This window comes from Panthera uncia, chromosome D1, assembly GCF_023721935.1.
Source record: "Panthera uncia isolate 11264 chromosome D1, Puncia_PCG_1.0, whole genome shotgun sequence".
Lineage (NCBI taxonomy): Eukaryota > Metazoa > Chordata > Mammalia > Carnivora > Felidae > Panthera > Panthera uncia.
The window spans coordinates 54,157,242-54,169,207 of record NC_064808.1 but is presented as its reverse complement, the minus strand read 5'-3'; the positions used below and the strand labels follow the sequence as shown (position 1 = coordinate 54,169,207).

Sequence of the window (11,966 nt, the reverse complement as noted above, 5' to 3'; positions counted from 1 at the left end):
TCAGCTAGCTGAAGGAATTAAAGGAAGTAAGTGCTGCAGACAAACATCCTTCCCCTGAGGCCAGTTTTGCACCTGACTACCCAGAAGGAAGCCAATCAGTGATCAATGGCACCTCAGGGACACCAGAACTTGAACACAACAGGCCTGAGCACTGGCCTCCAGGGACAGGGAAGGCCAGCTGACCTTGATGAAGTAAGAACCAGCACTTGGGGCCACCTTTCTTGATTTACCCTCTGCTGGCCTCCCAGCTTCTTTGGCTCAGCAACGCCCAGGATTCCGGTCATGTCTGCCTCTGGCCTTCTAAAAATACTCCAGCTGCCCAACGCCTCCCAGATGTCTGAGAGCTGAGTCTGTGATTTCTCTGCTGGTAATGGGTCAAGCAGCTCAAGCCACTTCCTCTGCTCCCACCACCCAGCCCACCACCCAACCCCTGCAAGGCAGGCGTGGGTAGAGGCCTGACTGCCTAAACAGAGAGACCTCAGACATTGTTGAGTACAGTCCCTTCTTGGAACAGATGGGAGAACTGAGGTCTAAGGACTTGCCCAGGACACTTGGACACTAGTGTCCTCCCTACCACACTCCCTACCACTCTATTTATGTCTGCTGCCACCCTACTTCTTATACGCTGCATGGAATCTGTAAACCGGATCTGACTTCCCCATTCCAGCTAAGCTCCTGTAAGCCCCTGACAGCAGAGGTGGGGAGGATCCCTATGGTCTCCATGGTGCCTGGAAGAGTGTCTGATCCAGAGTGCACATAAGTAAATGTAGATTAGATTAAATGATGTAGTGCCAGCCAGGGCTGTGCATGGAGCCTTGGGCTAGGGGACAGAGCTCGGGTTCCAGTCCAGGGCCAGCCGCTGTGATGCTGTATGTCCTCATCATTTGCTCTGGATGATCCTCAGTTTCATGAGGGCTGAATGAGATGGGGTCCAAGGACTGAGCCAGCTCTGCTGTTCTGAAGCCATGAACTGATGTCCTGTTGGGAATTTCTATCCCCTCCTCTGCTCCCCTGTGTGTAGGGAAGATGGCATGTCCTGCTGGTTTCACCCAGCTCCGGACTTTCAGCTTCTGTTCCTCCCTCCATGCCTCTGAACATCCCACCTCCCTCCATTTCCCTAGGCCCAGCCTTCCAGTGGTGCTCCCCTCTGACTCCACTGCTGGGTGCCCCAGGGGTGGATACTCCCCACCCCACTTACTAACCATATGATCTTGGGTAAGGCACTGACATTTTTATCACCTCTACAATGGAGAAAATAAGACCTACCTTAGAGGAATGTCAGGAGGATCAAAGAAAATTCCACATCTCAGATTTCAGGTCATAAGTCTCTTTCTGCAGAGTCTTCCCTGACCTCCCAGAATAGCTCAGGTGACTTTGCTGGCTCTCCAGTTCTGTCCTCCCCCCAACACACACCCTGTCCACACTGTGTAGTCATTGTCTCTGCTGGGGTCTCCTTGAGGCCAAGAGTCCACAGGGCCCAGTATAGCACCATCACAGATGAAGAGCACGATAGATTTGTTGACCAACAAAGTGAGTAAATAAAGCCTGGGGAAAAGGCAAAAGGTTGTGCAGAAGCCAGGGAGTCGGATCTAGGAGTGGTCTGCTTGATGGCAGGCTCTGGTGGTCGAAATATAGAGAGCTCCTTGAAGCTCTTCCCTCCCTTCTCCGGTGAATTCATCCTTCAAGATCCTGGGAAAGCACCTCCTTCCACGAGAAACCTGGTCACTGTCTCACCTGGGCACATGACACAGTCTAATGTAGGATTTCTTTACATGTCTGTCTCTGGCCTCAGGTAGTGAGTCCCCTGAAGACAAGATCCTGTTGGATCTTCATACACCAAGCACTAATCTGGCATGAGCCCAATAAAAATTGTAAGAAAAAGAATAGATGGAGGAAATGATTTCTGAATTTGACTGCGGGTTGAACCCTCCTTGTCTTCGGGATGATATAAGTTACCAAAATCAGAGAAGTAGAGATGAAATTATTGTCTTTCTTCCAAAAGCACCCTCCAAGCACATGTGGATTAAATGTGAGCTGGGGAGAAAGACTGATAAAGAGCAGTGAAAATATATTCCCAAACCCTGTCTTTGTCCCTGCACTTTTCTCTCTGTTGAGGAAAGACTGCAGAAACCAAACTTTAAGGGGTACCTGGGTGGCTCAGTAAGTTGAACATCTGACTCTTGATTTTGGCTCAGGTCATGATCCCAGGATCATGGGATTGAGCCCTGAGCTGGGCTCTGCTCTCAGCGAGGAGCCTGCTTAAGATTCTCTCTGCTCCTCTTCCCTGCTTGCATGTTCTCTCTCTCTCTCTTAGTAAAAAAGAAAAGGGGGCACCTGGGTGCCTCAGTTGGTTAAGTGTCCAACTCTGGCTCAGGTCATGATCTCATGGTTTGTAAGTTTGAGTCCCATATTGGACTCTGCTGTCAGCACAGAGCCCACTTCGGATCCTCTGTGCCCCCCCCCACTTCTGCCCCTCCCCTGCTCTCTCTCTCTCTCTCAAAAATAAACATTTAAATAATAATAATAATTAATAATCATAATAAAGAAAAGAAACCAAACTTTAAGCATAAAAGGCTCCTGGATGTCCCAAAGATGTCCCTCAGGCACTTGATCTGAGCCTATTTACTCATATTTTACACATTAGTATTGCGCCTTTGGTGATCTTGTTGTAAACAGTTCACAGGTTAGCTGTCAGCCACCTTGGGGGTGAGAAGTTCCTCTTGCAAGCAGGTCCTGAGAGAGAAGCACCTGATGGGCCAGCAGAAGGGAGATAGAAAAACAAAGCAGTATTACATTGACAAAAGCACTTAAGAGCAACACAGATTGGAACCATTTAGTTCAAGCTGTCCTACAAATAAATGCTCTCCGGTATACCACTGGGTTTCTGCTCTGGGAAAACTCCTTTTTGGACCACAATGTCCCTATCTGCAAAATGAATAGTTTCCATCAAGGATTCTAAGAGTTTATGATTCTGTAGAAGTTTCCTCACGTGAGACTTCCCCAACCCATGCAGGTCATATGACATTTCATCAAGGTCCAGACTCCAATCTTCCAGGGTTTTGGGTAACGAGGCTTTTTTGCCACAAACTCCAAGGCTAGAGACTATCTTTAGGGAGAGTCCACCACAAAGCTGGGCTTGGCCCCTAAGGAGAAACAGAACTCCCCAGGAGCTGGCACAGAGGCTGTGTGTGGCCCTTGGTTTGTTTGCTACCCACGGAAGGAGTGAAAAGGAAGCTTGGCTCTGAGTACAACAGAAGTGCCTGAGATCTGACAGTTGCTCTCAGCACTCTGCAGCCAGGAGGGAAGTAAAACTGAGCATCTGGTATCTTCTACCTTGAAAGCCCATGGGACAGCAACAGGTGAGGCCTGGTGCTGGCCCGCTCTCTGGTCCAGAGAGTAGGCTGGCCCAAGGACTTGGGGGAGGGCAGAGGAAAAAGCCCTGAAACCGGTTCATGTGCTTGGGCAAATCTCTGTGCCTCTTTGGGCCCAGTCTCCATACTTGCAAAAACAGAATTGGGATTAAATTTGCTTGTGCCATATAAGGATTTCTGGAATGGTGAGCATTGGGAATACAGAGACAATTTGGCTACAAGGAATCTAGCAGGTTTCCTTGACAGCAAGGGACTCATAGTCTGGCAGAAGATAGTTACAGAATCATGGGATACATCATGATTATCAACATACATATAAGTGCTGAAAAACTCTCAACAGAGAGCACTTAACCCAGCCTGGAGGCCCAGGGAGAGCTCCAGAGAAGGTAAAGTGACTTGCCCAAGGTCACGTAGTAAAACAGCAGTCCAGCTGGGCCAGACTTGAAAGAAGGGGGAGTTGAGAAAGACATAACTAGATAGAAGTCTAGTCAGCCGGAACATAGTGCTGTCATCAATAACTGAACAAGTCTGTGAAGGAGCATTAAGTTTGACCTGATGGCAGGAGGAAGTGGGTTTTTGACCTGGGGTTTAAAGAGCAAATTTGAGTTTATCAGGCAGAGAAAAGGGGAGAAGGCTGAAAGCAGAGGGAAGAACACATTCAGAAGTGTGAAGTTGCTAAAAGAACCTGATGAATTCTGGAAAAATGCATATACATGTTGTGTTTGGAACAAAGAGTGTGAAACTCTTTGTTCACTCATCGTGAAACTGATGAGGTCAGGGAGGCTAGCAGGAGTCATGAGGTGAAGGGCCTAGAATGTCATGTTAGAATGTGGGGCTTATTTTATAGGGCAGGGGGAGCCATAGAAGGGTCTTGAGCAGAGGCGTGCATGGTAAAAATAGCATATTAGAAGGCTTGCTCTTGCTGCTAGGAGGGCAGTGGACCTGGGTTGGGGGAGAGGCAGGAATGATGATAAGGAGGCATCTAGATCAGTGTCAGACCCAACCCCTGTTGAGAAATTGAAACTTTTCAGGAGACTACAGAGATGTTGAGGAAATGAGAACTGAAACCTAGGTCCTGCTATGGCTGTGGTCTGGGCAGGTGTGGTTAGCAAAGGAAGTGAAAGGATTAGGGTGACAGGCAGCTCAAGCCAGAGGAAGGTGGGATAGCTCCTGAGGGAATGTGGGAGCCCTGATCCAGGCTAGTGCAGGGTAAGGAAGGGGCTATGTCCCAAGGGACGCCAAGGGGGGCAGTCTGCTACTGAACATGGTGTGCCCCACCAAGTCCCTGGCCCTCACTCCTGCCCTCATGAATCCCACTTCTTCCTGCCAAGCATTTGCTCAACTCTCTCCTGAGCTAAACTCTTCCTCCTTCCTCTCTCTGCCTTTCCAGCACCCTATGGTGCCTGACCAGGCTCTGCCCTGCCCTCCAGGGAGCCTTCCCTGAGCAGTGCAGGTTCCTGGATTCCCATAGCGCTGCCACCCACCTTGCCTAAGTGGGGATGTGACCACGCTCCGTCTTGAGGCTCCGTCATGTTTCATTCTGTGGTCTTGGTTCACCATGCCAGTCAATGTTACTTTGGTGCAGGTGTCCCTTTCTCATCAGGCTCTGCCCACAGGAGTTCTTTAGGAGTGACAGTAGGTCAGAATCAGACTCTGGGGGCCCCAAAGGAGCCACACTGCACATGCTTTCCCCTAGAGCAGGCACATGGGAGGGCTGTTTATGGGCTAGGCTGGTTGGTTCTTTGTTCTAAGGAATGTATTGAATTATGAGTCAAATAGGCAGATCCAGGTGGAGGGTCCTAGGTTAGTCAGGAGGCTGGCAGGAAGCAATTCACCTCTAAGGTTGGAGTGAAGAGATTTACTGAAGGAACTGCTGTACTGAGGTGTGGGCAGGTGAAAGGAACAAACAGAAGGATGGCGAGGCACCTACCCAGAGATGAGGGCTGAAGGAGGGGTGGGAATCATGTTACTGAAGCCCAGTGAGAAGTAGGGCTGGCTGGCAGGAATAGGATCAAGAAGGAAGTGGAAAAAGCACCAAAGCAGGAAAGGAGCAGAGGGAGAAATAGCCCAAACTTCCTCTTCTCTCATCCTCTGGTGTCCTGTTTTCTTATTGTATTGTCCAAACCCAAGTGGAACTCAATTGGCAAGGGATGAAGTGATGAAGCCCAAATGTCCCAGCCTCCTTGGACACAGTGCAAGGCCAAGGGTCTGGGAGGGGGAGGGCGGTGGCACAAATAGAGATTAACTGTCTCGATTAACACCAGAGAGGTGTGAAAAATTGTCACACAGATGCAATATCTGAATGATGCCTATGGCCTTAACCCAGTTATTTCTCTGTGATCACTGCTGGGTTGGAGAAGCTTTTTCTGGTTGCCCCAGAGAGAAAAGCCCAAGCTTCACCTTTACATTCATTTTGTTATCACTTAGAAAACACTGTTTAGTCTTGATTGTTACAGAACTAGAAAACGGTAGAGCCATGGGGGCCTCAAGAGTAACCATCCCAACTTACACAGTGACGGAGGCCCAGAGAGAATGAGAGCTGAGCCCAGGGTCACAGGACCAATGTGAGATGATGTTGGAGAGTATGCAGTAACTAGATGATACAATTAAGGCCACATAGCTAGAAAGTAGCAGGGCCAAAATTCAAATTGGTCAGCCTGACTTAAAACTTGACTGAGCTTTTGGGCACCTGGGTGGCTCAGTCAGTTGAGCGTCCGACTTCGGCTCAGGTCATGATCTCGTGGTTCATGGGTTCGATCCCTGCGTCGGGCTCTGTGCTGATAGCTCAGAGCCTAGAGCCTGCTTTGGATTCTGTGTCTCCTTCTCTCTCTGTTTCTCCATGCTCTCTCTCTCTCAAAAATAAATAAAGATTAAAAAAAAAAGTAAAAAAAAAAAAACCCAAAAACTTGACTGAGCTTTTAACCAAGACCCCAAGCTGAGTGCCAAGTGGGAAGAAAGGTGATGGAGTTAGTGTGACCCAGCCCAAGATGCCTTGTCTTTCAGACCTGCCCATCCTCTCCTTTATGGTCAATACATTCACAAACCATCTGGGAGGAGTAACAGTGAGGTCACAGGCCCAGTGCAGTGTGTGAGGATAGAGGGCTGAATATGAACAGAAGACAGGCCTGTACAGGCCCTTGGGTACGCCCTTCCTTAAGATGCTGTCCTGGGCCTTCTATTCTGTGACCTGGCTTCCCACACTTAATGTTCCATGGCTGATAAACCTTTGGGACTTCAGGCCTTCAAATCCATCCATCCAGCATGCCTTGTCCCAGGTGCTAGAGATATAGTGACAAACAAGATCTCCTCCAGAGATCTGTGGGGATGGAGGCATTGACAGGATGGGTGAGATGGGCAATACACATGCCTATTACAGAGCGTGATAAACATCATAAAGGAAGATTGCTTTAAAAAATTTAGAGCAAATATCCAAGTGGGAGACCCAAGACTGCAGTCCACCTTTGTAGGCTCATTTCTTGGGATAGTCAGACTGTTCCCAAACATGGCTCAGCCCATCCAGCCGGTGCTGTTTGCTCTCCTGGGAGTGTCTACCTCCTGTGCATTAAGACCCCTTCCAGGGCAGCCTTTCGGGGTCCCCTGTTGTAGATAGAGGCAGCCTTCCCCACATGGAACTACTATAGTACTTTGATTCTGTGCTTTGGAATTTCTTAAATTTTTTTAAATGTTTATTTAGTTTTGAAGAAAAGAGAGAGAGCGTGCACGCAAGCAGGGGAGGGGCAGAGAGAGGGAGACACAGAATCTGAAGCAGGCTCCAGGTTCTGAGCCGTCAGCACAGGGCCTGACATGGGGCTCAAACTCACAAACTGTGAGATCACGACCTGAGCTGAAGTTGGACCCTTAACCGGCTGGGCCACCCAGGTGCCCTTGTGCTTTGGAATTTCTTATTCAGGCTCAAACAATAGTGAGGGGGTTCTAAATCTTGATTCTGTTAGTTTAATTTTCCATTCTCTCCTTCCTGCATACTACAATAACCATTGGCCCAACTGTGGCAGCCCAGTTCCCAAGAGGAGGGGCTGGGTGTGTCCAGAAACTATGACAGAGTAGTTAACCCCTGGACACTGGAGTAGGACCATTTGGGTTCAAATCCTGCTTCTTACTAATTGTGTGATCATGGGCAAGTTGCTTAACCTCTCTGAGCCTCAGTTTCTCTATCCTTAAAGTTTAAATAATTGGGTGTTGTGAGAATCAGTGGGTTAACACAGTCAAAGCCCTCAGAACTGTGCCTGGTACTCCATAAGCATTCAAGAAATGTTAGCTATTGTTATTACAGCTATTATTAGGAGCCAGTGGGTGTGCTTGTAAACAACTCCTCATGCCCAAGCAAAGCTGGTACAGATACACAGGCTCCACATACAGCCGCACTTAGAGATGGAGCAGGGTGGGGAACTGAAACCCCATTTTAGAGATGAACGGAGACTCAGAGAAGGCAGGGCATTCATTCGTTTAACAAATACTTTTATTTATTTTTTATTTTTTGGGCAATTTCCACATGTCAGGCACTGCCTCTTCCCACATCACTTACTGAATCCTCAAAGGAGGGCCCTGTGTTTTAAACAAGCACCCCTTGGTGATTCTCAGCTTCAGGCGAGTCTGGGTAAATGCTTAGGTTCTAGGATACCAGTGCAAACATCTTGCCGCGTTCCAAGTTTGGATTTGGGTTTTACAGGGAATACCATCTTCTGGTGACAGATTTGCATAGCAGTTAACAGCACAGCCCAGGGACCTAATGAATTTGGTAGAAATCTCAGGTTGCCACTTACCGGCTGAATGACCTTAGGGTAAAATGGGGCTGATAATAGTACCTACTTCAAAGTTGTTGTGAGAATTAAATTATTTATGTGAATGCCGACACACAGTAACTATTATAAAGTATAAGCTATTATTATTACTGTGTCCAGCGTAGACAAGCATCAGAGAGAAGGTGGGGGTGGTGGATTTGATGCTTCTTATCCCAGGATTGGCTCTGCCTATAGCGTTGGCGGTGTCTGTCTCTTCAGGGAGACTCACCACCTGCTCCCTTCCACGGGAAGAGCTTTCCTGAGCCAGGGAATTCCCTCCTGTAGTGCCTGACAGCAGCTCCCAGCATTCTGATGCCATGCTCTCTGCCCACAGCAGCACGGCAAGAATTAGATCACATCTCAGGGCCAAGGCCGGACTGGAAAGACAGGCAGCTTTAGGTGTTGGGAGTGTCTGTTTAAGAGCCCTGAAACTGAGAGGGGAAGTGCAGGTCCTGAGGAAGCTCCTCTCCGCCCCCTGGGCCAGCTTTGGCTGGGGGTGGTGTTCAGCTCGCCCAGGCCACAGGCCACGGGTGTGTGGATGTGCTGCAGACAGGGGAAGGGCGGGTGCCCAGGGAGGAGAGGCAGGATGCCAGGGCATCTGCCAACCCTCCAGGACATTCATTTTGGCCCACTGTCCTCCAGCATGGAGCAGACAAGTGTGTTTTGTTTTGGCATTAACTGGGCAGGCTATGGGAAAATAGGTGGCAGGCTTCCTAAGCTGAGTGGGGCCTCCTCCTTTCACAGGCCAGCACACAGTGGTTGTAGACCTGCCACCTCCCAATCCTGCTGTTCCTCCCCTTCAACTCCATCTCCTTCCCCTGGTCACTGCCTGTCCCCTGCCCCGGTTCGGCCTGGGGGGTCCTCTCCAGGGAAGGGACTCACAAAGGAGTAGCATCTCAAGCTGCCAGGCTGGGCTTTGAAGAAACTCCCTGGTGAAGCCCCTGTGTTACAGATGAGGAAATGAAGGTGGAGGGAGGGCCAGGGACTTCCCAGGTCTTCATGGGTGAGTCAGGGGCAAAACTGGGACTGTAGTTGGGCTCAACCCCCTCCCATGGGAATTTCTCTTTTTGTGTTTTGCTTTTTAAATTTACAAACAAAACCAGAACAAAATGAAGGGAAACTGAAGGAAAACACATGCGCATACAAAGGAAACTCACAGTTGTGGGCCAGCACAGTTGCAGGCATTTTATATAAACATTTCCATTTTTAATTCTCACCACAACCCAGCCAAAAGTCATTATTCCCCTTGTAAGGACGAGGGCACTGGGTTGAAGAAAGATTTCAGAACTCGGTCAAGAACCCAAAGCTAGGCAGAAGAGGAACCAAACATCTAGCCCAGGTTTGCCTGACCCCCAATCCCTTTGATGTCAACCCTCCTCCCAAACCTGACTGTTTTACCCACGGGTCCAAGTTTCCCAGAGTTGTAATCACAGTGCAGCTCCCAGTGGGAAGGCCCTCGTTGGTGTCCTGCATAAGTGGTCATTCAGCCTTCCCTGATGTATCCCAAGGCAGGCAGTCGCTAGCTTACATAGCTCCTCAGTTCTTTACAGATCACATACCTGTTATTTCACTTAACCTGTACCACCTCCTTAGGAGGAAGGACAGAATTTGTGATGTGCAAAAGGTCACATTCACAAAGTGCCTGGCAAAGACAGGGCTAGAACCTTGGTTGCCTGCCTCCTGATATCAAAACCATGTGACTGTCCGCTCCTGCTATAGCCCTGGGACTGGCTGTCCTCTCACCCCCCCTCCCATCCCCACCAAGTTGTAACACTCCCTGGCACAGGCTGATCAGATAATTCACTGTCCCAGTGCCTGCCTCTCAGGAACCCATCTCTGGCCTTAGATCCCTGTCACCACCTGGTGGAATCTGGGCCCTGTGTGTTCGGGGCACACTGCTGAGATCTTTGGTCTGTGTGTTGAGATTGGGAGCTCCTGGAGTGCAGGGCCTGGGTCTCATCCCAGAGACCTGCTTATGACTGAACCCAGAATAAGGGACTGGTTGAGGTTGAGTGATGTTGGATGGAATTCAAGGTCTAGTTCTGCCACAAACTCACTTTGTGTCCTAGGAAGAGCCCCGGTCCTCTTCTGCTGGCCACTGATCTTGAGACGTCATTCCAGCAGGCTGTGATTCTGTCTTGAGAGCTAATGGAGGAGACGGGCATACTCCCATACCAGGTTTACCAGAGGGCTGTGTTGAGGAAATTAGTTTAGGCAGGAGCAAAGGTTGATATGTGTGTGGGGGGGGTGGGGGGGGAGTGGAAGTACAGGGGAAAGAAAGGTGATTAGGGTAGAAGGGAGGTAATGGGGATAGGATCCACAGACTGCATTATTTGTAACAGCAGCGTCAGCTAGCCTCAGTGGGGCTCAAACAGGGAATAGCTAGCATTTGGATGAGCTAATAGGTATTCCCCAGCAGCCTGAACCAATGTGAGTGGCAGATAATGAGACAGCAGGAAATGGAGTGAGGGCTGTGAACCCTAGCTGTGAGGAGGGTGGGAAGTGCATTGGTACAGTCTGGGCATATGGGATGGTGGCCACCATCTCTAGAGCCTTGGGTGGAGTGCCAATCTGTCCTGGGTGGCCACTTTGAACTGTGGTGGGGTGCCATTCACATTCTAATCATGCTCAAGGGCTGCTGTACACTTCGTATCCCTGCAGTTTCCCCTGGGAGTTCTGTGGAATATTGGGATAGCTTATCTTTCAATGCTCACTCATATGCCTGCTCTAGTCATCTTTTAATCCTGGATCTCACTTAAATTTAGAATCACATTCCTTCTGGGAGATTGTACAGCAGCATGCTGGAGGAAGAGCATAGCTTCAGAATCACAGGAAGCCAGGGGCCAGGCCTGGCTCTCCTGTCCTAGCTGTGTGACCTTGGGCTGGTCATTTCACTTCTGATCTTTAGTCTGTAAAATCTGTGAAACGGGGTCATATGTATCATGAGAAGTTGTGAAGGTTAGAAACAATGTAAATAATATGCCTACTTCAATCCCTGAAACATCGAAGAGGCAAAATAAATGGTAGCTGTTATTAATTCCTTCCCAGGGTAAGAATCCCACCTGTGGCCTCCTTGATGGAAGGGAGTTAGCATCTACTTGCACTGCTCCAGGGATGGGGGAGCTCACCCCTTCTAAGGGCAGGTTGGTCTGGAAAACCTTCTTCCTTAAATACAGCTGAGACCAGTCCCAGTTCGGTCTCTGGGGCTATAACGCATGCTGCTCTGTGGTCACAGGACAGCTCTGTGGTATTTCCCCCAAACAGTGTCAAGGGATCTTACATCTGGTAGCACAGTGCTTGCTTGCACTACAGGAGCAAGGCTCTGGAAGTTCCCAGCCTGGTTCAAAGGGGTACATTTTAAGTCAGGCTTGTATAAGTCACAGAAATCCCTTTCCCATCCCTGTGAAGTTAGGAATATACGGTTGTATCCTCCTGAGTCTGCATTTTTCCTGGGTGAACTCTCAATTCCCTGAACAAGAGGCAAATGGGAGAACTGGATTCTGGTCCCAAATCCATCACTTCAGGGCAAATCACTTACCTTCACTGAGCTTCCAGTTACTCATTTGTAAAATGAATAAAATAACACTCTTTCACAGGATTATAGTGAAGATTAGCCCAGAAAAGTAATATGAAAGTTGGGGTTTTGGGAAAGGCATTTAGTAAATGTTAAACACATTTCTTGTTTTAAACCACATTTTTGAAAAAGCACCCAGCAGGTAAGTCCATCTGGTGTTGCCTGTTATTTATTACACCTCCAAAGAAAATCATCTCAGAAAGTCAATGCCGTTCCTGGTTT

At 48.9% G+C, this 11,966-nt stretch overlaps 1 protein-coding gene across 1 annotated transcript in view; it reads left to right on the top strand.

Annotated features, from left to right (window-relative positions):
- The first annotated feature begins 3,045 nt into the window (after nucleotides 1-3,045).
- Nucleotides 3,046-11,966, top strand: part of FCHSD2 (FCH and double SH3 domains 2) — a 302,350-nt gene continuing 293,429 nt past the window's right edge. The window contains exon 1 of the mRNA XM_049619346.1: nucleotides 3,046-3,359. Coding sequence (XP_049475303.1) covers nucleotides 3,345-3,359 — 15 coding nt within the window. The 5' untranslated portion in view covers nucleotides 3,046-3,344. The remainder of the gene's footprint in view (nucleotides 3,360-11,966) is intronic.